Raw genomic sequence first — 25,361 nt, forward strand, 5'->3', positions numbered from 1 at the left:
GCACTCCCAAAGCTTGTGTGATTTCAAATAAACCTGTCAGATTATAACCTGATGTCATGTGAGCTCTGACTTTGTCTATCCTAGTCCAACACCAGCTCCTCCACGTTATAACTGTTTGGAACCAAGTCAGTGCAACAGGTACATATCGAACATTTGACTTGGGAAGAATGCCTAGTGCTGAAAAATTCATTAATAACAAAGGATTTCTTCATTGTACCATCTATCGTAACATGCTGCGTCTCACAGTCATAATGAAAGGATGGCCACTTCAATTTCGCAGGGCCAAGAACAGTTATGGACATTTTTAGCATGGGAGGAGGCCATTCAACCTATTTTATCTGTCCCAGCTCTCTCCCAGCACAAGAAAATTAATCCTTCTCTCGAACTCATTCCACATATTTCACAGAATTGAAATATATAGGTACATATTTAGGAGATTTTAACATCAAGTGAGCAGTTCTTGCACTTCACCTCGTCACTAAAAATGGAAAATGTGACTTAGAAAGAGTGGGTCTTTATTTTGTTCTGTTTTGATGATGAAGCAGATGCAAGTCCAAGTGCTGGAACTGGCCTCTTGAACTTACCAACTGTTCAACGTGTATGAAATGATTTCTGTGTGCATCTACTAAAAGCAGTTTTATGGAAGGAAAAGGTACCAAAGAAGATTTGGTGTATTGTGCTTGATGCTATTATACGCCAACCTGTGAAAACAGAACTCTACGACTGAGTGTTGAGTTCTGAGAGGGGGCTATCTTGTTTGAATTTACATTGCTAAGCCGAGGCCTATTTTCCCAACAGCAAAATTGGTAATCCAGCAAGAAATGGAAATTTCTCACACTTGTTGGCTGCAAGTGTCTGTTTAAAGTTTCCTTATATACAGGTGCTTAACCTGCTTTTACAGTTGGAACATTTGTTGTGCCAATGAAAATTTTTTGAATGGTTTCACCTCCAGTTTTCCTGTTTATACATATTTGGTATTTTTTCAGGGTAAGGACTATCTGCAAAATCTGAGATTGGGTTTTGAAAGACAGCAGCCTTTGTTTTGGAGAGATAATGGGAACTGCAGATGCTGGAGAACGCGAGATAACACCGTGTGGAACTGGATGAAGACAGCAGGCCAAGCAGCATCTCAGGAGCACAAAAGCTGACGTTTCGGGCCGAGAACCTTCTTCAGAAAATGGGGAGGGGGTGCGGGTTCTGGAATAAATAGGGAGAGAGGGGGAGGCGGATGGAAGATGGATGGAGGAGAAGATAGGTGGAGAGGAGAGTATGGGTAGGGAGGCAGGGAGGGGATAGGTCAGTCTGGGGAGGCCGGACAGGTCAAGGGAGCGGGATGAGGGGTAATAGGGGTGCGGCATGAGGTGGGAGGGGGGATGGGTGAGAGGAAGAATAGGTTAGGGAGGCAGGGACGAGCTGGGCTGGTTTTGGGATGCAGTGGGAGGACAGGAGATTTGGAAGCTTGTGAAATCCACACTGATACCATTGGGCTGCAGGGTTCCCAAGCAGAATATGAGTTGCTGTTCCTGCAACCTTCGGGTGGCGTCATTATGGCACTGCAGGAGGTCCAGGTTGGACATTTCCTCTCAGGAATGGGAGGGGGAGTTGAAATGGTTCGTGACTGGGAGGTGCAGTTGTTTATTGCAAACTGAGCGGAGGTGTTCTGAAAAGTGGTCCCCAAGCCTCTGCATCGTTTCCCCAATGTGGAGGAAGCCACAACGGGGACAGCGGATGTTTTGGATATTTCTTAAGCATTGATTTTCATTCAGAGTTGGTTGGATTTTGCTGAAGCAATAGACATAACTCACTATGACATAGACAATGTCAGAGTTAATGTTTCGCGTCCTGTGACCCTTCCTCAGATCTCAGTCTTCACTGATGCTGCCAGACCTGCTGAGCTTTTCCAGCAACTTCTGCTTTTGTTGCTGATTTACAGTGCCCACAGTTAGAACATAGAACATAGAACAGTACAGCACAGAAAAGGCCCATCAGCCCACAATGTTGTGCCGACCATTGATCCTCATGTATGCACCCTCAAATTTCTGTGACCATATACATGTCCAGCAGTCTCTTAAATGACCCCAATGACCTTGCTTCCACAACTGCTGCTGGCAACGCATTCCATGCTCTCACAACTCTCTGCGTAAAGAACCTGCCTCTGACATCCCCTCTCTACTTTCCACCAACCAGCTTAAAACTATGACCCCTCGTGCTAGCCATTTCTGCCCTGGGAAATAGTCTCTGGCTATCAACTCTATCTATGCCTCTCATTATCTTGTATATCTCAATTAGGTCCCCTCTCCTCCTCCTTTTCTCCAATGAAAAGAGACCGAGCTCAGTCAACCTCTCTTCATAAGATAAGCCCTCCAGTCCAGGCAGCATCCTGGTAAACCACCTCTGAACCCTCTCCAAAGCATCCACATCTTTCCTATAATAGGGCGCCCAGAACTGGACGCAGTATTCCAAGTGCGGTCTAACCAAAGTTTTACAGAGCTGCAACAAGATCTCACGACTCTTCAACTCAATCCCCCTGTTAGTGAAAGCCAAAACACCATATGCTTTCTTAACAACCCTGTCCACTTGGGTGGCCATTTTAAGGGATCTATGTATCTGCACACCAAGATCCCTCTGTTCCCCCACGCTGCCAAGAATCCTATCCTTAATCCTGTACTCAGCTTTCAAATTCGACCTTCCAAAATGCATCACCTCGCATTTATCAAGGTTGAACTCCATCTGCCACCTCTCAGCCCATCTCTGCATCCTGTCAATGTCCCGCTGCAGCCTGCAGCAGCCCTCTACACTGTCAACGACACCTCCGACCTTTGTGTCGTCTGCAAACTTGCTGACCCATCCTTCAATTCCCTCGTCCAAGTCATTAATAAAAATTACAAACAGTAGAGGCCCAAGGACAGAGCCCTGTGGAACTCCACTCACCACTGACTTCCAGGCAGAATCTTTTCCTTCTACTACCACTCGCTGTCTTCTGTTGGCCAGCCAATTCTGTATCCAAGCAGCTAAGTTCCCCTGTATCCCATTCCTCCTGACCTTCTGAATGAGCCTACCATGGGGAACCTTATCAAATGCCTCACTGAAGTCCATATACACCACATCCACAGCTCGACCCTCATCAACTTTTCTAGTCACATCCTCAAAACCTCGATAAGGTTTGTAAGGCATGACCTACCCCTCACAAAGCCGTGTTGACTGTATTTGATCAAGCCATGCTCTTCCAGATGGTCATAAATCTTATCCCTCAGAATCCTTTCCAACAACTTGCAGACGACAGACGTGAGACTTACCGGTCTATAATTGCCAGGGATTTCCCTATTTCCTTTCTTGAAGAGACGAATTACATTTGCCTCTCTCCAGTCCTCAGGTACGACTCCAGTGGAGAGCGAGGATGCAAAGATCTTCGCAAGTGGCGAAGCAATTGCATTCCTCGCTTCCCAAAGCAGCCGAGGACAAATCTGATCCGGGCCTGGCGACTTGTCAATCTTAATGTTTGACAAAATTTTCAGCACATCAGCTTCGTCTATCTCTATCCATTCCAGCATGCACACCTGCTCTTCAAACGTTTCATTCACTACAAAGTTGGTTTCTTTCGTAAAGACAGAAGCACAAGACTCATTTAGGGCTTCCCCTACCTCCTCAGGCTCCACACACAAGTTCCCTATGCCATCCCTGATCGGCCCTATGACGCAGGCAAAACTCTATCTCTGCAGGAAGCATGATGCTGTGTTCTCAAACTTCCCTGCCTTTTTGTCATATAATATTGTCTTTTTAGGACAGAAGTGGCTTTTTTTTGTTTGCTTTGACTTGTGCACATACTTTCTATGCATGTTAAAATTCTACACCTTTTCAGTTCACTGCAGTGCTGCATAATGAAGACTTGGAACAATTTTTTTTTTATAAAGTATAAAATCAGTGTGGTTTGTTTTCCAAAATGTGATGTGTAAGTGCAACACTTAACAGTGTGTTCATCAAACTATTGTTTCCTTTGATCTTTGTGTTGCAGAAATTTCTAGAATCATTTCATATATATTTTTCTTGATATATTTAGCAGCTTTCCTGGAGCAAGTCTGGTTTCCTTCGGATGAGACGACTTTCAGACATACTCCCTTTATTATGAGATTTAATTGCAGTAAAATGAGGAGGATTTTTATTCACTGAGACACACATGACTATATGTTTAAAGCATTGGAAAATGCGTTCTGTTCGGACTGTCATGTTATCTGGTGTTTGTACCAGGCTTTCTGATTAAATGCAAGTGATTAAGGATGCTAATGATGCCACATGTTATTACAAGAGGAAATGAACATACAAGTCAGGATTTTATGCCACATTTATACATAGCATATACCATGCAGCATGGATGCAGTGACTGAGTGAAATGGGATGCAGTGACTGAGTGAAATGGGATGCAGTGACTGAGTGAAATGGGATGCAGTGACTGAGTGAAATAGGGATGCAGTGTCGGAGGGAAATAGGGATGCAGTGACTGAGACAAATGGGATGCACTGACAGATGGAAATGGGATACAGTGCCTCAGTGAAATGCTCACAACGAATTGCCCCCTCCAGTCCTGACCCGCTCTCAGCAACTTGCCCCCTCCGTCCTGCCCCGCTCACAGCGACTTTCCCCATCCGTCCTGACCCGCTGACAGCGAATTGTCCCCTCCGTTCTGACCCACTCGCAGCGACCTGCCCCTACAGTCGTGACCCGCTCACACCGACTAGCGCCTGCAGTCCTGACCCGCTCACACCGACTAGCGCCTGCAGTCCTGACCCGCTCACAGTGACTCGCCCCTGCAGTCCTGACCTGCTCACAGCGACTTCTCTCTGCAGACCTGACCCACTCACAGCGAATTACCCCTGCAGTCCTGACCCGCTCATTGCGACTTGCCCCTGCAGTCCTGACCCCCTCTCAGCGACTCGCCCCTTCAGTCCTGTCCCAATCACAAGGACTTGCCCTCTCCATCCTTACCCGCTCACAGCGACTTGCCCCCTCAGTCCTCAGCCCCTCACAGCGACTTGCCACCTCAGTCTTGACCCACTCACAGCGACCTCCCCCCTCTGTCCTGACCCCCTCACAGCAACCTGCCCCCTCCGTGCTGACCCCCTCACAGCAACCTGCCCCCTCCGTGCTGACCCGCTCACAGTGACTTGCCCCTGCAGTCCTGGCCCCGACACAGTGACCTGCCCCCTCACTCCTGACCCGCTCAACATTGAGGAAACCAAGCAGAGGCTTGGGGACCGCTTTGCAGAACACCTCCACTCGGTTCGCAACAAACAACTGCACCTCCCAGTCGCGAACCATTTTAACTCCCCCTCCCATTCCTTGGACGACATGTCCATCATGGGCCTCCTGCAGTGCCACAATAATGCCACCCGAAGGTTGCAAGAACAGCAACTCATAATCCGCTTTGGAACCCTGCAACCCAATGGTATCAATGTGGACTTCACAAGCTTCAAAAACTCCCCCTCCCCAACTGCATCCCAAAACCAGCCCAGTTCTTCCCCTCCCGCGACTGCTTCACAAAACCAGCCCAGCTGTTCCCTTCCCCCGACACCAGCCCAGCCGTTCCCTTCCCCCGACACCAGCCCAGCCGTTCCCTTCCCCCGACTGCTTCCCAAAACCAGCCCAGCCTGTCTCCGCCTCCTTAACCTGTTGTTCCTCTCACCCATCCCTTCCTCCCACCTCAAGCCACACCTCCATTTCCTACCTACCACCTCATCCTGCCTCCTTGACCTGTCCATCTTCCCTGGACTGAACTATCCCCTCCCTCCCTCCTCACCTGTACTCTCCTCTCTACCTATCTTGTTTTCTCTCCATCTTCGGTCCGCATCCCCCCCTCTGCCTATTTATTCCAGTTCCCTCTCCCATCCCCGTCTCTCATGAAGGGTCCAGGCCCGAAATGTCAGCTTTTGTGCTCCTGAGATGCTGCTTGGCCTGCTGTGTTCATCCAGCTCCGCACTTCGTTATCTTGGATTCTCCAGCATCTGCAGTTCCCATTATCAGTGGCATTTTCCGCTTCATCAAAGTTTGTGCAAAAGCAACACGATATGGGGCGGCACGGTGGCTCAGCGGTTAGCACTGCAGCCTCACAGCACTGGGGACCCAGGTTCAATTCCAGCCTCAGGCAACTGTCTGTGTGGAATTTGCACCTTGTCCCTGTGTCTGCGTGGGTTTCCTCCAGGTGTTTCAGTCTCGTCCCACAGTCCAAAGATGTGCACGCTAGGTGGATTGGCCTTGCTAAATTGCCCATAGTGTTCAGGGGCGTGGGTCTGGATGGGATGCTCCAAGGTTTGGTGTGCACTTGTGGGGCCAAAGGGCCTGTTTCCACACTGTAGGGAATCTAAACAATCCTGTTCCCACATCTCCATGTTATAACCCTGCTGATCACTGCACACAGAGATGTTTGATAACAAAAGGATAACAATAATATTCAAACCCAGTGCTGGAAATGTAATTTAAATGAGTATTTGAAATACAGAGGCCAGTGTCGATCTTCAATTCAACTTTTATTTACAAATGATCTGTCTTCAACTTTAGCACTGCCTCATTCAGAGATAGTTGCCAGGGTGTCAGCGTCTCTGACCCTCACACTTCTTATCTGTCAGCCAGGGCTCCCTGATTTGGGCTGTTCATATGGAGCAATCAGTCAACTCTCATTCTGAGAGGTTCAACTGGCCGACCTGGTCACAAACCAGTGCGGTGTGTTCATCGAAAATCAAACATGTACTAGAAAGGTACCATTACATACTAGTGTAAAGGAAGGCATGACGCTAAACTGGGGAGAGAAGGGAACTGCTAATGGGGGGTGGCCCAGAGAGTAGAAGAAAATCGAATGGGAAGATGTTACCATTTGAGACTGAGGGAGAGAGATGTAATTGCCTGAATGAGGCATTGCAATTGCGAAATGGATTTTTGTGTGTACACCATGTTCAGTTTCCCCGATCTGTGCTCCTCTTTAAATCATTAGTATCTGAAATTTCTGTATCATTTCCAAATGCTCTGTCTCTAATGTTATGCTGTTGGAATTGGTTGAACTGCAGAGATATCATTTATTTGCACAAATGTGTTCAGTGAAATGAGTTGCATGCTATATATGTATTATTCTTCCTGATTCTATTGTACGCACACAAATTAAAGTTAGTTCCACTTTTGAAGAACAAACTGTTTTTAGATGGATGATGTATCTCATTTGCCTGCCACTTAGTCTTGTTGATGAGTTGTGTTTCTGTTTTGTGAAGAAATATGAATGAGCTGGACCACTAATGGCAATGCCCAATGTGGTGATGTTCCAACATTGCAGCTGGAAGGTGGGGCGGGGAGGGGGATGGGTTTCACAGAACTATTGCAGACGGAAATGGAGAGACAGGTGATGTATGTGGCAGCACCGAGACAGTGAGGAGAATGAAATGCAGCCTGAAGGGGAATCTGGCTGTATTCTCAAAGGCACGGGCTGAATGGAAGAGGACAGAGGATTCACTCAGAGGAACAGAAGATCAGACTAGACTGATTGTGAAACAGGCAATAATCATTGGCAAGTTACTGATAGGAGGGTGAATCAATCGGGCTCACTTTAAGACTGTTTACAGTTACCATATAGTTTCTGGGAGATGTGCAGATCAGGCCAGGCTCATATAGAAACGCTTCCCGGAGTAATTAACATGGAGACCCCACTGGGAAAGAGTGAGGGGTTGGCCGTCCTGCTTCCACTGCTGCTGGTCATGTCCAGGCCAATCACTCTGGCCAGAGACTTCAGCTGCATCATCGGCACGAATGAACAATATGGAGGGTATGACAGTGAACTGGACTCGACGTCCAGATTTCTGATGGAAACGGTTGAAGTTGCCAAGCTGCATAACATCTTCAGCACCCCTGCAGACTGAGCACAGAGTAGAAACACCTGGTCATAGCCAGATGTGTCTATACACCCATTGGACAGATTTCCTGTTTGCGCCCACACGTCCTCGATCATATCCATTGAAGTCAAGCCGGTGTTCTTCTTTGACTACTGCCTCCTGCTGGCTGACTGTCACCTACAGGATGACCAGTGGGCTGGCAAGGGAACATGGAAGCTGAATGTGAAACTGTTGACCCCAGAAAAATCATTAAGAAGCTCAAAAGAGAGCACACAGGTTGGAGAAGGATGAAGACCCTTTTTGCACTTGGTGGGAGGCAGTCAAAGGGAACATCAAGAAGTTCTTTGTCCTGAAAAGTGTTCAGAAGATGAGAGAGAGTTGGGCAAAACTGTTCAAACTCCAGAAACCCGTGCAAAACCTACTCTTACTCCAGACAATCGGGTCAATGTCGCCGAGGAGCCCCAGGAGGTGTCGAGGCCTCCAAGATAATCTTGCGGTTCAGGGTCTGCACTGTGCAGCAAGAGATCATAACAGTCAGAGACAGACAGCACTCAAACAGACCGTTTGGTCCAACTTGTTCATGCTGACTCGATATCCTAAATAAATGTAGTCCCATTTGCCAGGATTTGGCCCATATCCCTCTAAACTCTTCCTATTCATTTTCCCATTCAGATGGCTTTTAAATGTTGAAATTGTACCAGCTTCTCGTCCCCTCTCTTGCAGCTCATTGCACGCATGCACCACCCTCTGCATGAAAATAATGTACCTGAAATCCCTTTTAGATCTTTCCCCTGTCACTTTAAACCTATGCCCTTCAGTTATGGACTCTCCCACGCCAGGGAAAAGACAATGTCTATAAACCCTATCCATGCCTCTCATGCGGTTACCAATCTCTATCAGGTCATCCCTCAGCCTTTGATGCTCCAGGGAAAATAGCCCCAGTCTGTTCAGCCTTGTCCTTTAGCTTTAACCCTCCAACCCAGTCACCATCCTTGTAAATCTTTTCTGAATCCTTTCCGGTTTCACAACATCTTTCCGACAGCAGGGAGACTGGAATTAGAAACGGTATTCCAATGGAGGCCTAATCAGGGACCTTTACAGCTGCATGTGACCGAATGAGATGTGTTCACATTCCTTCTTGAAGAGGCTAAAGGAGAGCCTTGTGCTCAGTAGCCTGAAGGATGAACAGAGCTCGATAAGTTTGTCTCAATCTGACATCCTGAAGCTCAGCAAATCCTTTTAAGCCAGTCCCTCTGACACTATGCCCACAGACAGTGCCGTGACTCCCAGTCATTCCTGTCCTCGATCCTGGGGGTCTTTGACAACACCAAGCAGGGGAGCCTGGACTGACCATTATCTCTGGATGAGCCGGGGAAGGCCTTCGAGTCCTTAGAAAAGAATAAAACTGTGGGAGGTGATGCCTTTCCAGCTGAGTTGTATTCAGCTCTTTGGGGGTTGAGTGGCCAGGGCCTGCTGGAGCTTGGTGTTGTCAGGATGTCAGATTGAGTCAAACGTATCGAGCTCTGCTCATCCTTCAGGCTGCTGGAGCTGTACGACAGTATGCTTCTGTCAGGTACTATGCGCAAATCCATGAGGAATGGTATCATCACCCTGACCTACAAGTGGAAGGGAGTGAGGGAGGAAGTTAGAAATCAGCGACCAAGATAATTGGCGAATGTAGCCTACAAAATCCTGTCTCAGTCATGTGTAACTGGGTCAGGTCTGCTCTGCGATTGGTGATTGACCCTGACCAAACCTGTGCTGCAGCGGACAGGACGATCTCTGAGAGCCTCGCGCTCCTAGGGATACGATCACTAGCAGGCAGAACAGAGGGGTGGATACCTGCCTCATCAGCCTGGACCAAGAGAAGGCCTTTGGCAGGATATTGCATACCAACATGTGGGATGTGCTTTATAAAATGGGCTTTGGGGAGAGAATCTGCAATTGGGCCCGACAGATCTACACCGACATCATTCGCGCAGTCTCAATCTGCGTATGGGAATCACAGAGCTAACCCATCAGATCCAGGGTCTGGCAGGGCTGCCCACTCCATCGAGCCCTTTGCTGAGTCCATCAGTAAGGATGTGAGCCTGAGAAGTGTGATTATTCCAGGTAGAGCGGGCCTGCAGGTCAAAGCGTCCCTGTAAGATAACGATGTCACCAATCTCTGCTCAGCCCCAGTGTCAGTGCGCAGGTTCATGAGCAGCTGTGACCCTTTCAAACTGGCCTCGGGAGCCACGGTCAATCGAGACAAGAGTGAGGCCATGTTCTTTGGGATCTGGCCTGAATGATCCTTCATTCCCTTCACCGTCAGGGCAGATTACCCAAAAGTGCTGGGCACACAGTTCAGAGAGCCTGGGGCGTGCAGAAAGCCTTGGGAGGTGAGGGGTAGGTCATGCCATACAAACCTTATCGAGTTTTTTGAGGATGTGACTAGAAAGCTTGATGAGGGTCGAGCTGTGGATGTGGTGTATGTGGACTTCAGTAAGGCATTTGATAAAGTTCCCCATGGTAGGCTCATTCAGAAGGTCAGGAGGAATGGGATACAGGGAAACTTAGCTGCTTGGATACAGAATTGGCTGGCCAACAGAAGACAGCGAGTGGTAGTAGAAGGAAAATATTCTGCCTGGAAGTCAGTGGTGAGTGGAGTTCCACAGGGCTCTGTCCTTGGGCCTCTACTGTTTGTAATTTTTATTAATGACTTGGACAAGGGAATTGAAGGATGGGTCAGCAAGTTTGCAGACGACACAAAGGTCGGAGGTGTCGTTGACAGTGTAGAGGGCTGCTGCAGGCTGCAGCGGGACATTGACAGGATGCAGAGATGGGCCGAGAGGTGGCAGATGGAGTTCAACCTTGATAAATGCGAGGTGATGCATTTTGGAAGGTCGAATTTGAAAGCTGAGAACAGGATTAAGGATAGGATTCTTGGCAGCGTGGAGGAACAGAGGGATCTTGGTGTGCAGATACATAGATCCCTTAAAATGGCCACCCAAGTGGACAGGGGGGTTGTTAAGAAAGCATATGGTGTTTTGGCTTTCATTAACAGGGGGATTGAGTTTAAGAGTCGTGAGATCTTGTTGCAGCTCTATAAAACTTTGGTTAGACCGCACTTGGAATACTGCGTCCAGTTCTGGGCGCCCTATTATAGGAAAGATGTGGATGCTTTGGAAAGGGTTCAGAGGAGGTTTACGAGGATGCTGCCTGGACTGGAGGGCTTATCTTATGAAGAGAGGTTGACTGAGCTCGGTCTCTTTTCATTGGAGAAAAGGAGGAGGAGAGGGGACCTAATTGAGGTATACAAGATAATGAGAGGCATAGATAGAGTTGATAGCCAGAGACTATTTCCCAGGGCAGAAATGGCTAGCACGAGGGATCATAGTTTTAAGCTGGTTGGTGGAAAGTATCGAGGGGATGTCAGAGGCAGGTTCTTTACGCAGAGAGTTGTGAGAGCATGGAATGCGTTGCCAGCAGCAGTTGTGGAAGCAAGGTCATTGGGGTCATTTAAGAGACTGCTGGACATGTATATGGTCACAGAAATTTGAGGGTGCATACATGAGGATCAATGGTCGGCACAACATTGTGGGCTGAAGGGCCTGTTCTGTGCTGTACTGTTCTATGTTCTATGTTCTATGTTCTAGGTGCACATTGTGGGTAAAATCCTGGTCATCAGGTGTGAGGCACTCTCTCTGTTGTTGTGCATGGCACAGTTCTGGCCCATCACCCACACTGCACTGTTTCCCTCCTCCGAGCCATCTTCCATTCCTACTGGAAGCCTAAGATAGACCGTGTCTGCAACAACTCCATGTACTAAGCTCTGGCTAAGTGGGGGAAGAACGTACCCAATGTCACCCTCATCCTGATGTCCACCTTGTTGTGCATTAAGCTGTGTGTAGACTCTCAGTACGTAAAGACCAAGTGTCACTATGTCCTGAGGTCCGACCTGATCCCAGTGTTGCGAACGAAGGGACTGGCCTCTCTGCCACGGAAAGCTCCAAGTAGTTGGACCGTTCTATAACATATATCCTTTGTTGTGAAATTTGCAAAGAAACAAACGTCTGACCGCCAGTCCATCAGGTCGTGGTCAGCACGCAGCATGCTCGAGACCCTGTGGGAAAAGGAGAGGCTGGATCCTGTCGTGTAGTTCCCAGAGCAGACTGACAAAGTCATTTGGTACAATGTGTCATCATCAGAACTTTCCAACAAACAACAAAACATAGATTGGCGGGTGGTGAGAATCCTGTCAGATTGTTTATGTGCACCTTGTTGGCCTGTGCCACAGTACACTGCCCTGGAAGTGGCTGTGGGTGAAACCCGAAACATCAGCTTTCCTGCTGCTCTGATGCTGCCTGTCGTGCTGTGTTCATCCAGCCCACACCTAGTTATCGCAGACTCCAGCATGAGCAGTTCCTACTCTCTCTCGGCTCAGTGTGAGACCTTTTACAGTTACCGTATAGTTACAGGGAGTGTGTGGATGAGGCCAGGCTCAATGTTTACCTTCAGCAAAAAGTGATTGGGAGGTGCACGGATGAGGACAGACTTGCTGTGAGACTGTTCACAGTCACCGTATAGTAAGTCGGAAGCATGGAGATGAGGCCAGGCCCACTGTGATACTGTTTACAATCACTGTTTAGTTTCTGGGAGGAGTGTAAATAAGGCCATGCTCGGTGTGACACTGTTTTGTGTCCCTGTATAATTCCTGGAGGTGTGTCAATGAGGTGAGGGCAATTGTCAGACCGTTTACAGTCAAGTAGGACTTCCTGTGAGTTGTGCGAATGAGGCCAGGGCCACTGTGAGACCATTTACAGTCGCCGCATCATGACGCGGAAGCGTGTAGATGCTGCCTGGCTCCCTGTCAGTAACCAGGTGGTGTGTCCACGAGGCATAACTGGGATGCACTAAAAGCTTGGGGCATAACTGGGACGATGGGGCTGCTGCTGCCGAGGCACAGTCGGGAAGGACCACTGTCTGAGGTTTTCCTGCTGAAGGTAAATGAGGGTCCATTCAGTAATCGGACCCTCCCCGTGGCTCACATGTATGTAAATATTTTTGTTGTATGTCTAAGAGAGGTCTTTGGTTCATTGGGTGGAGCCAAAGTCCAATGCTTTATTTGTTTATTTGATATGCAGCTGGACAGAACGCAACTGCAGTTGTGACATTGTACATATACAAAAGAGATTTCTTGTGAAAAAGGTGTATTTTTCAAATCAGAAATGTGACTGGGAGGAGTGTGGATGAGCCCAGGCTCACTGTGGGTCTGGTTACGGTCACCACATTGTCACGAAGATGTGTGTATATGAGGCATGGCTGGCTGTGAGACTGTGAAAAATCACTGTAATTAATAAGAGTTTGTTTCTTCAATTATTTGTTGGATGTGTGTGTCACTGACTGGTCCAGCATTTATTGCCCATCCCTAATTGCCCTGGAGATGTTGGTGGTGAGCTGCCTCCTCGAACCGCTGCAGTTCGCCTGTTGTGGGTTGCCCCCACAGTGCCATGAGGGAGGGAATTCCCATCTTTTGAACAGTCGCAGTGAAGGATTCCGGATATATTTCTAAATCAGAATCACGAGTGGCTTGGAGTGGGATTGAAGGAGGTGTTCCCGTGTACTTGATGCCCTTGTCCTTCGAGATGGAAGCTCTAATGGGTTTGGAAGGGACTGCATGAGGAGCTTTGGCGAATTTCTGCCGTGCATCTTGTGGATCGTACACAGTGCTGCTGAGGCCGCTCATCATTGGTGGTGGAGGGAGTGGATGATTGTCGATATCGTGTCAGTCAACTGGGCTGCTTTGTCCTGGATGGAGTCAAGCTTCTTGCATGTTGTCACAGATGCAGCCATCCTGGTAAATGGGGAGCGTTCCATCACAGTCCTGACTTATGCCTTGTAGACAGTGGACACGTTCTGGGGAATCAGGAGGTGGGTGAGCCGCCGCAGCATTCCTCACCTCTGACCTGCTCTTGTAGTCACTGTGTTTGTGTGGTGCGTCTGGTTCAGTTTTTGTTCAAAGCTCACCCCCACGACGGTGACAGTGTGGGATGCAGTGAATGTAACAAATTGTTTGTCAAGGGGTGGTTGTCTCTTGTTGGTGACGGTCATTGCCTGGTATTTCTGTGGTGTGAATGTAACTTCCACTTGTCTGACCAAGCCTGGGTATTGCCCAGATCTAGTTGCATTTGGACAAGGACTGCTTTAGGATCTGAGGAATCATGAATGATGCTGAACATTGTGCAATCATCAGGAACATCCCAACTTCTGGCCTTATGATGAACGCAAGTTCATTGATGAAGCAGCTGAAGATGGTTATATCGGACACTGCCACGAGAAACTCCTGCAGGGATCCCCTGGAGCGAAGATATCTGACCTCCAATAAGATCGTTCATTTTTCTGCGTGCCAGGTATGAGTCCAGCAAGTGGAGAATTTGTCCCCTTATACCCATTGAGTCCAGTTTTGCTCGGGCTTCTTGATGCCACACTTGGTCAAATGTAGTCTTGTTGTAAAGGGCTGGAGCTCTCACTTCCTCTCTGGAATGCAGCTGTATTGTCCATGTTTGAACCAAGGCTGTAATGAGGTCAGGAGCTGAGCTGCCCTGACGTAACCCAAACTGGCCGTCGCTGAGCATGTGCTGCCTGATAACAATGTTACTGACACCTTCTATCACTTTCCTGATGATTGAGTACAGCCTGATAGGGCAGTATATGGCCAGGTTGGATTTGTCCTATGTTTTAAATACAGCACATACGTGGGCAATTTTCCACATTGTCGGGTAGATACCAGTGTTGAAACTGCACTGCAACAGCTTGGCACGGGGAGCGGCACGTTCTGGAGCACAAGTCTTCAGTATTATTGCCAGAATATTGTCAGGGCCTGTGACCTTTGCAGTATCCAGTGTCTGCAAGTGTTTCCTGACATCACGTGGGGTGAATTGAATTTACTGAAGACCGGTATCTGTGATGCTGGCGGAGCCCGAGATGAATCATCCACTTGGCCCTTCTGGCTGAAGATTGCTATCTTTTGCACTGATGTGCTGGGCTCTTCCATCATTGAGGATGGGGATATGTGTAGAGTCTTCACGTCCAATCAGTTGTTTAATTGTGCACCACAGTAAATGACGAGATGTGGCAGGACTGCAGAGCTCAGATTTGATCTATTGATGGTGGGATCACTTTGCTGTGTCTATCACTTGCTGGCTATGCTGTTTGGCGGCTTCACCAGGTTTCTTTATTTATTCATTCACAGGACAAGGGCATCATAGAATAGAATCAGAGAATCCCTACAGTGTTTTGGTATTTCCAGGGGGTCCCGGGAGGGGTGGTGTGTCGGTATTTCCAGGGGGTCTCAGGGAGTATGTCAAGACTTACAGTGGGTCGCAGGGAGTTTGTCTGTACAGGGATCTGGGGCTGTGTGTCCGTATTTCGAGGAGCTCCTGGGGAATGTGTCAGTGTTTAGAGGGGACCCTGGGAAATGTGTCATTATATACAGGGAGTCCCAGGGAGTTTCTCAGTGCTGAAAGCGGGGACAGGGAATGTGTCAATATTTGCAGCTGGTCCCGGGGAATATATCAGTATTTACAAAGGGTCCTGGGGAGTGTGGCAGTATTTTCAGGGGTTCTCTGGGACTTTGCCAGTATTTAAAGGGTGTCGAGGGAATATGTCAGTATTTAGAGGGCTTCCCGAGGAGTGTGACAGAATTTACAGGGGTCCCGGTGATTGCATCAGTATTTGCAGGGTGTCCCAGGGAGAGTATCGGTATCCGGGGGTGGAGTGTGTCAGTGTTTACGGGATTTCCGGGCTGTGTATCGGTATTTACAGGGGGAATGGGGAATGTGTAATTATTTCCAGGGGGTCCTGGGAGTTTATCAGTGTTTACGGGGGTTCCGTGGAATGTGTCAGTGTTTCGGTGAAGTCCCAGGGAATGTGTTCGTGTTTAGAGGGGTCCTTGGGAAATGTGTCCGTATTTACATGCAGCCCCAGGGAGTTTCTCAGTATTTACAGCGGATTCCAGGGAATGTGACAGTAGTTACAGTGTGTCGTGAGGTGTGTGTCGGTATTTACGGGATATCCCAGTATTTGTGGTTAGTTGCGCAGAGTGTGTCTATACGTACAAGGGTCCGGGTATGTGTGTCAGTATACAGAGGAGGCCGAGGGAATTTTTCAGTGTATAAAGCGGGCCCTGGGAAATGTGTCAGCGTTCACAGAGGGTCCCTGGGAGTGTGGTGGCATTTTCAGGGATTCTCAGGTACTATGTCAGTATTTACAGGGAGTCCTGCGGAGCGTGTCAGAATTTATAGGGGCTCGGTGCATACTGACACACTCCCCTGGAATCCCTGTAAACACTGGCACACTCCCTGGGACCACCTTGAAATACTGTAGCTCTCCCTAACACCCGCTGAAAAAACAAAGTCCACGGGCCCCCCTGGAACTACTGACGCTCTCCCCAAGTCTCCCTGTCAATCCTGACACAATCCCTGAGATGCCCTGTAAATACTGACCCTCCATGGGACCGCCTGTAACTACTGACACACTCCCGGGAGCACCTGTAAATAATTACAAATTCCCCGGAACACCCTGTAAATACTGACACTCTCACCAAGAGCCCCTGTCAATACTGACACAGTCCCTGAACCCCTGTAGGTCGCGGGAATTTTTCAGTATTTAAAGGAGGCCCCGGGAAATGCGTCAGTCTTTGCAGAGGGTCCCAGGGACTGTCAGTATTTTCAGGATTTGCTGGGACTGTGTCAATATTTACAGGGGGTCCCACGGAGTGTGTCAGTTTTACAGGTGATTTCAGGGGCTTTGTCAGTATTTCCAGGGGGTCACACAGATGTGTCAATATTTACAGTGTGTCCCCGGGGACTCTGTTGGTCTTGACAGGGGATGACCAGGTCGTGTGTCAATATTTACAGGGTGTCACAGGTTGTGTGTGTGTGTCAACATTTACAGGGTGTCCCTGTGAATGTGTGTGTGTGTGTGTGTGTGTGTGTGGGTATTTACAAAGAGTCCCTGAGGAGTGTGTCAGTGTTCATTGTGAGTCCAGGAGAGACTGTCAGTATTTATAGGACGTCCAGGGAGACTGTCAGTCTTTACAGGGGGTCCTCAGGAGTTTGTCAGAGGGTGAACGCTGAGGCAGCGCCTCATTATGCAGGTGTCAGAATTCAGATAGTGTCCCTTGATGAGAGGGTCAGTACTGAGGTATTGCAGCTCTGTGAGCAGGTCAGTTCTTAACCAGTGTCTCGTTGTCAAGTGGTCAGTCCTGAGGCAGTGACTCCATGCTGGATGGTCAGTGTTGAGGAAGTGCCTCATTGTTAGAGGAACATTACGGAGGGTAAGTCTCAAGGTAATGGTGACAGAGCTGAGACAGAGCCACATGATCAGAGATTCAGGGCTAAGGGATTGACTCAATCACAGCATTGTCTTGAGGCAGTCCCTCTTTGTGAGAGGTTTAGTTCTGATGGAGCGCATTTGTCAGAGGCGATCCATACTGATCCAGTGCCTCATTGTCGTGGGGTCAGACTGAGAGGCTGCTAAACAATTATCAAGTCAGTTGTGACATATTACAGTTCTATCCTGGGGTCAGTCCTGACAGAGTGCCTCATTGCCAGAGTATCAGTCCTGAGGTATTGAAGCGCTGTCTGAGCATCAGGGGTAGGGAGTGCCTCATTGTCTCAGGGTCAGAAATGTGGGAGTGCGTTATTGTCAAAGGGTCAATGCTGAGGGAGTGCTGCCATTTAAGGGGGACAGAATTAAGGAAGTTGCTCACATTTCAAGGGCCAGGACTGAAATAGTTTTGCACTGGGATGTCAGTGTGGAGGAAGGGCCTCAGAAGCAGCGGGTCAGTATGACGGTTTCCCTTATTGTCAGGGGGACAGTTCTGAGGCACTGACTCGTTGTCAGAGGGTCAGTACGGAGGTATTGAATCACTGTCAGCGTATCAGAACTGTGGGGCTGTTTTATTGTCACAGCGTCAAAACTGACGCAGTGCCTCATGAAAAATGGGTTCGAATTGCGAGACCCACACATTACACAATCAGTAATGATGTATTGCAGCATTGTGAGATGGTCAGAATGAGAGAGGGCCTCATTGTCACAGGGTCTGCACTGAGCGATTTCATCATTTTCAGGCACTCCGTACCGAGGCAGAGCCTCATTGTGATCGGGTCAGAATTGAGGGAGTGCCACTTGATTACGGGGGCAATACTGAGGTCTTGCAGTTCTGTCAGGTGGTCAAATCTGATGGAGCTCCTCATTGTCAGGAGATCAGCACTGTCAGAGCAGAAGGGCTGAGGTGTTACAGGTCTATGAGAGGTCAGTACTACGGGAGTGCCTCATGATCAGAGGTCCAGTACCGAGGGAGTGCACAATCGTCAGACTGTCAGTACTGAGGGAATGCCTGATTGTTCAAAGGGTCAGTACACAAGGAATGTCTCAATGTAATGTATGATTAGAGATGCAGTGCTGAAGGAGTGCCTCATTCTCAGTGTCAGTTCTGAGGCAGGGTCACATTGCTGGAGGGTTGTTCTGACTTGGTGCATTGGTAACAGAGGTTCAATACTGAGGCAGCATCTCATTTTAGGGGCTTAGAATTCATGGGTGCTACATAATTAGGAGGTTAGCCCCGAGGTATTGCAGCTCAGGTGCGGTCATTAGTGAGGGGGGAGTGCAACATTGTCAGGGGTCAATTCTAAGGTGTCAGAAAAAGTCCTCCCAGAAACATCAGCAGGACTTGACAAAATCTGTACAAGTGAAGCAATGCCTGGCCCGTTAAATAAGAGCAGGTTTGTTGGAGCCGATATAAACGATAGACCTCAGTGTAATGGAGGAAGCATTGAGGGAGTCCTGTACTGATAATACAAGATAATAATTCATACATAATTGCAGCATTGTCAGAGGATCAGAACAGCCAGAGTGCATGATTATGAGAGACTGAACACAGAGGAGGAGCTTCATTGGAACGGGTTCAGAATTAATGGTGAGCAACACATTCACAAGGTCAGTACGGAAGTATTGCATTTCTATTGGAGGCTCAATACTGAGGAATTACCTCTGTCAGAAGTTCGTACTTTGTCAGGAGTGAGGAATTGTGGCATTGTCACTGTGTTGGTCTGAGAAAGTGCCTCTTTATCAGAGGGTCAGAATTGATGGGAGTGCTACATGATTAGATGCTCAGGACTAACAGATTGCAGGACTGTCGGCGGGTCAGATCTGTGGGAGTGATCATTGTGAGATGGTCGCTGATGTCCAACCCTAAAACACAGAGCGCCCTGTAAATAACTCCTTAAAAAAAAGGCCCCTTTCACTAAACCCGAAAACAGAGCCCCCGTATCTAAGTCCGAACACACAGAACCCACTAAATTACTCCTAAAACACGAAGCTCACGGTGAATAAACCCCAAACACAGATGGCCCTGTAAATGAACACTAAAGAATAGAGCCTCCTAAAACAAACAGCACCCGTGAAATAAAGCCGAAAACACAGGAACCCCAGTGTATAAACCCTGACATTCAGAGCCCCCTGTAGATAAACACTAAAAAAAAGTAAAAACTAAAAGGAACTGTGGATACAGTAAAATCAGGAACAAAAACAAAATTGCTGGAAAAGCTCAGCCCTCACGCTAGCCCAATCCGGCACTCAGCAGAGCCTCAGGCCCAAACTAAACCAAGCTTCAGCCGCACTCCTCGCCCTCACACACGGAGCCGCCTGCACAGAGACCCTCAAACGCCTTTCTCTCATCCGGAAAAAGCGGGCTTCACTGTAAATAACCCCTAAAACACAGAGTCCTGTTTAATCAAACTTCTACAATATCAACTTCACCCCCTGTAATTATACGCTCAAATACAGAGACCCCTTTAAATGAACACGAACACATATCCCCCAGGAAGTAAAAGGTGAAATACCGGGTTCCTTCGAAACAAAGCCGAAGGCACAGAGCACCTGTCAATACACCCCAACATCGAGCCGACCTGTATATTATCCGTAAAACAGGGCCCCTTACAAATAAACCCTAAAAGACAGAGCTGGCTGTAAGTAAAGAGCCCCTTGTAAATAAATACCAAAACACACAGTAAAAACCGGAAGAACTGTGGATGCTGCAAATCAGGGAAAATATCCAAAGTTGCTGGAAAAGCTCAGCAAGTCTGACAGCATCTGTGAGGGAAAAGAAAGAGTTAACGTTTTGGGTCAGGTGATCCTTCCTCTGAACCTCTGGCTGGTGCGTCTTCAGTTATGCAGGGTGAATTGCTTTAAAATATCCTTTTTCTGTGAGGCTCGATAACATTATAATAGAAAAACATCAGAACTAAGCAGGAGTAGGCCATCCGGCCCCTCGAGACTGCCCTGGTGTTCAATAAGATCCTGGCTGATCTTTTTGAGACTCAGCTCCACTCACCCACTCGCTCACCATAAGCCTAAATTCCTTTCATGTTCATAACGTGATCTGGTCTTGCCTTAAACACATTCAGCGAGGTAGTTTCAACTGCTTCACTGGGCAGGGTATTTCATAGATTGACAACCCTTTGGGTGAAGAAGTTCCTCCTGTCCTCAGTCTGACATCTGCTTCCTTTTATTTTGAGCTATACCCGCCTCCTCCTCGTTTCACCTGCCAGTGGAAACAACCTCCCTGTCTCCACCTTATCTATTCCCTTCATAATCTTGTATGTTTCTATAAACTCTCCCCTCATTCTTCTGAATTCCACTGAGTATAATCCCAGCCAACTCAGTCTCTCCTCATATTCCAACCCTCTCAACTCTAGAATCAACCAAGTCAGTCTCCTCTGTGCCCCCTCCAGTGAGAGTATATCCCTTCTCAAGTCAGGAGACCAAAACTGCACACAGTAGTCCAGGTGGAGCTTCATCAGGACCCTATACAGCTGCAGCATAGCCTCCCTGTTTTTAAACTCCATCCTTCTCGCAATGACAGACAAAATTCTATTTGCCTTTATAGTTACCTGCTGCAATGTTACTTTTAGCGATTCCTGCACAACGACACCCAAGTCACTTTACACAGTAACATGCTGCAATTTTTTTACCATTTGAACCATAGCCTACTTTGTTGTTATTCCTATCAAAATGGATGACCTCACATTTATTGACATTGAACTCCATCTGCCAGACCATTGCCCACTCACTGAGACTGTATAACCATCTGCAGGCCTTCAGTTCTTCTGCACACTTTGCTCTACCGCTCATCTTAGTGTCATCTGCAAATGTTGACACACCACACTTCATCCCCGACTATAAATCATATGTATCAATTGTAAACAATTGCAGTCCCAACACTGATCCCTGAGACACACTACTAGCCACTGACCGCCAACCAGATAAACACTCATTTACCCCTACTCTTTGTTTTCTGCTAGTCAATCAATCCTCTGTCCATGCCAATACATTACCTGTAATGTCATGCAACTTTATCTCATGTCGCAGCCTTGGCATCTAGTCAAATGCCTTCTTGAAATCCAGATACATGATATCCACAGGTTCCCCATTGTCCACCATGCAAGTATGTCCTCAAAGAATTCCACCAAATTAATTAAACATGACCTCCCCTTCATGAGCCCATGCTGGCTGTTCCCAATGAGACAATTTATATCCAGTTGTCTTGCTATTATCTTCCTTAATGATGGATTCACGCATTCTCCCAACAACCGAAATTAAGCTAACTGACCTATAGTTACGTGCTTTTTGGAAAACAGCCAATGTGACACCACTGTTTAAAAAGGAAGTTTACAATCTGCGGGAACCAGCCCAGATTCCAGTGAATTTTGGTAAATAATTACTGGTGCAAGCCTCTTTACTATACTGTTGTACAAAAGGTCCTCTTTACCAATGCGCCCACAAGCACTACATATTAGCGCTCTCACGCTCTCATTCATTCATAACTTTACTGACCTCTTACTGGCATAGCTTGTTTAATATTACCGCATTTCATTCAAAAAATTGCCAGCTAGTCATACCTTTCACTATGAAAGGGAGGCTGAATTAAAATGCTCCTTCCACCCCATTTACAGCCCTTTCACAGTTTTAATCCTCACGGCTTTATTTTGCTGACAGCTGCAAAACGTGTGTCTACATCAGTGTCTATCCCTGAGTACATGTTAATTTTCTAACCTATTCAGAACAATACCATCGTGTCATCGTTTGAAGAAGCATAATATTAATCAGCCCTCAGCAACCGTCTCCCAGGACTTGAATAGCTTGCAGGATATCAGACAAGTTTTCTGCATTAGCAGAGATAGTAGGAACAGCAGATGCTGGAGAATCTGAGATAACAAGGTGTAGAGGTGGATGAACACAGCAGGTCAAGCATCAGAGGAGCAGGAAGATTGATGTTTCAGGCCTAGATGCTTCTTCAGAAATTGGGAAGGGGAAGGAGGTTCTGAGATAACGAGAGAGAGGGGGAGACGGATAGAAGATACATAGAGGAGAAGGTAGGTGGAGAGGAGACAGACAGGTCAAAGAGGTGGGGATGGAGCCAGTAAAGGTGAGGGTAGATGGGGATGTAGGAAGGAGCTGGGTCAGTCCAGGGAGGATGGACAGGTCAAGGGAGCGGGATGAGGTTAGTAGGTAGGAGACGGAGGTTGGGGCTTGAGGTAGGAGGAAGGACAAGGGTAGGGAGGCAAGGGCGAGCTGGGCTGGTTTTGGGATGCGGTGGGGGAGGAGAGATTTTGAAGCTTATGAAGCCCACATTGACACCATTGGGCCGCAGGGTTCCCAAGCGGAATATGAGATGCTGTTCCTGCAACCTTTGGGTGACATCGTTGTGGCACTGCAGGAGGCTCAAGATGGACATGTCGTCTGAGGAATGGGAGGGGGTGTTGAAACAGTTCGCGACTGGGAGGCGCAGTTGTTCAGTGCGAACTAAGTGTAGGTATTCTGCAAAGCGGTCCCCAAGCCTCCACTTGGTTTCCCCAATGTAGAGGATGCCACAACGCGAGCAGTGGATGCAGGAGACCACATTGGCAGATGTGCAAGTGAACATCTGCTTGAGGTGGAAAGTGTTCTTAGGGCCTGGGATGGGGAGTGAGGGGAGTGGTATAGGGGCAGGTGTAGCACTTCTTGCAGTTGCAGGGAACAATGTGCCAGCTGTATTGGGGCTGGAGGGGAGTGCGGAGCAGACAAGGCAGTCACAGAGACAGTGGTCCCTCCAGAAAGCAGATAAGGGTGGGGAGGGAGATATGTCTTTGGTGGAGTCGGATTGAAGATGATGGTTGGAGGATGATACGTTAGATCCAGAGGTTGGTGGCGTGGTACGTGAGGATGAGGGGGATTGTGTTTTGGTTGTTATTGCGGAGAGGGGGCATGAATTACGGGAAATGTGGGAGACGCGGTCAAGGGCGTTCTCGACCACTGTGGGAGTCGTGGGGAGGATTTGCGGTCCTTGAAATATTAGGAAACCTGAGATGTATTGGAGTGGAATGCCTCATCCTGGGAGCAGGTGTGGTGGAGGTGAAGGAATTGAGAACAGGGGATGTTATTTTTGCAGGAAGGTGGGTGGGAGGAGATGTATTCTAGGTAGCTGTGGGAGTCGGTGAAATAGATATCAGTTTCTAGGTGGTTGCCGGAGATGGAAACAGAGAGGTCCAGGAAGGTGAGACAGGTATTAGAAACAGTCCAGGTGAACAGGTATTAGAAATAGTCCAGGTGAACTTATGGTTGGAGTGGAAGGTGTTGGTGAAGTGGATGAACTGTTCAAGCTCCTGGTGGGAGCACGAGGCGACGCCGATACAGTCGTTAAGTTATTGAGGAAGAGGTGGGTTTCGGGCCAGTGTCGCTACGGAAGAGGGACTGTTCCATGCAACCCACAAAAAGGCAGGCATAGCTTGGGCCCATGCGATGTTTCTTGTGACTGCAGCCCCCTGGCGGCCCGCCCGTGGTGGTGCTCATCTTTGCTGCGATCTGCCGGCTCGGTCCCCGAAAGGCAGCATCGGTTCCCCATCTCCACCCTCCCGACAAACCAACCCTTTAAAGGCGGAAGGCACCCACCCCTTATCATAAAGGTCAGGTTGCGGGGTGGGGGGGCACGGCGAGAGGGTGCCAGAGGCTGCTTTTATTTTGGCGCAACCCTAATCTGGGGGTTATCTAGCATTCCCGCACCCGCAGAAATAGGGATTATGGGTGCACACCGCTAATTTTGGATTCCTCTTTCGAATAAAAAGTAGAGGGGGAGTGTGAATAGGGTTTTGGGACGGGGGATGGGATAGGGTGTGGGTGTGGGGGTGGGGGTGTAGGTCGGGTTGGGGGAGAGGGTGAAGAAGGTGCCCCTCTCCTTCCATTTAAGGGTGCGTACCCACAATTTGGCCCCTTAGGCTCTTTCCTGTTCTGGTTAGGGTTAGGCCAATGGTGAAGGTTAGGGTTTGGGCTGAGGTTAGGGTGAGGGCTGATGCCTGGCACTCCCTCCATACTGACCCTCGAATATGTATGTACACCCTAAAACACAGAGTTTCCGGTAAATATGCCCTAAATCACAGAGTACCGTGTAAATCAGCCCAAAAAAGAGAGGGCCCTGAAGATAAGCCCTGTAACGCTGAGTTCACTGTAAATAAACCCTAAAACACAGATCACTGTAAACAAACCCAAAGACACAGAAAACCCTGTAAATAAACCATGAAATACAGAAAACCCTGTGAATAAACTCTAAAAACACAGATCTCACTGTAAATAAACCCTAAACACAGATCTCACTACCGACAAACCCTCAATCAGAGAGCTCCCTGTAAGTAAACCCTAACGCAAAGCTAGCTGTAAATAAACCCTAAAACACAGTGCCCTCTGTAAACAAGCTCTAAATCAGAGCTCACTGTAAATATTCCCTAAAACACGGAGATCACTGTAAAAAAGAAACTCAGAACAAAGAGCCACTCGTAAATTTTCCTAAAACACAGAGTCCCTTGTAAAAAGCCCGAAAACACAGAACCTCCTGTAAATAAAACCTAGAGCACAGAACCTTCTGTAAATAAACTATTAAACACAGTAACAAAGTTGCTGGAAAAGCTCAGCAGGTCTGACAGCATCTGTGGAGGAGAAAAATGAGTTAACTTTTCGAGCCTGGGTACCCTTCCATTCTGAGGAAGGGTTGCTGGACCTGAAAAGTGAACTCGTTTTTCTCCTCCACAGATGCTGCCAGACCTGCTGAGCTTTTCCAGCAACTTTGTTTTTGTTCCTGATTTACAGCATCCACAGTTCTTTTGGTTCTTATTAAACACAGAACCCACGTTAGATAAAACCTAAAGCACAGAGCTCAAGTACATAAAGTACATAACCATAAACGCACAGCCCCCAGTAAATAAGATTTAGGGCTGAGGCTAGGTTTCTTGTTTATGCAAGTGTGAACATTAGGGCTGAGGCTAGGCTTAGGTTTAAAGCTGGTGTTATCTCTGAGGGTAGCGTGGAAGAAAGCAGCTTTGCATTCCCAGAGACAGAGCTGAGGGAGAGCATCTGTGTATTCCATAGGAGGCACGGGAACCATTGTAACCTTAACAGATCAAATAATATGACAGATTAGTT

The 25,361-nt window shown here is 48.0% G+C and overlaps 1 protein-coding gene across 8 annotated transcripts in view; it reads left to right on the forward strand.

Annotated features, from left to right (window-relative positions):
• Nucleotides 1-25,361, forward strand: part of LOC132208090 (utrophin-like) — a 146,956-nt gene that overhangs the window by 23,880 nt on the left and 97,715 nt on the right. For 3 of the 8 annotated variants that reach the window (XM_059643828.1, XM_059643827.1, XM_059643829.1), the window contains one exon: nt 987-7,156. The exons of 1 other annotated variant lie outside the window; for it this stretch is intronic. In XM_059643828.1, the coding sequence (XP_059499811.1) occupies nt 4,522-5,895 (1,374 nt within the window). In that variant the 5' untranslated portion in view covers nt 987-4,521 and the 3' untranslated portion in view covers nt 5,896-7,156. Of the gene's footprint in view, nt 1-986; nt 7,157-25,361 lie in introns of those variants that run through there. 4 more of the 8 variants (XM_059643832.1, XM_059643831.1, XM_059643833.1 and 1 more) reach the window with 3 other exon arrangements.

The sequence above is a fragment of the Stegostoma tigrinum genome, unplaced genomic scaffold (genome assembly GCF_030684315.1).
Source record: "Stegostoma tigrinum isolate sSteTig4 unplaced genomic scaffold, sSteTig4.hap1 scaffold_288, whole genome shotgun sequence".
Taxonomy (NCBI): Eukaryota; Metazoa; Chordata; class Chondrichthyes; order Orectolobiformes; family Stegostomatidae; genus Stegostoma; species Stegostoma tigrinum.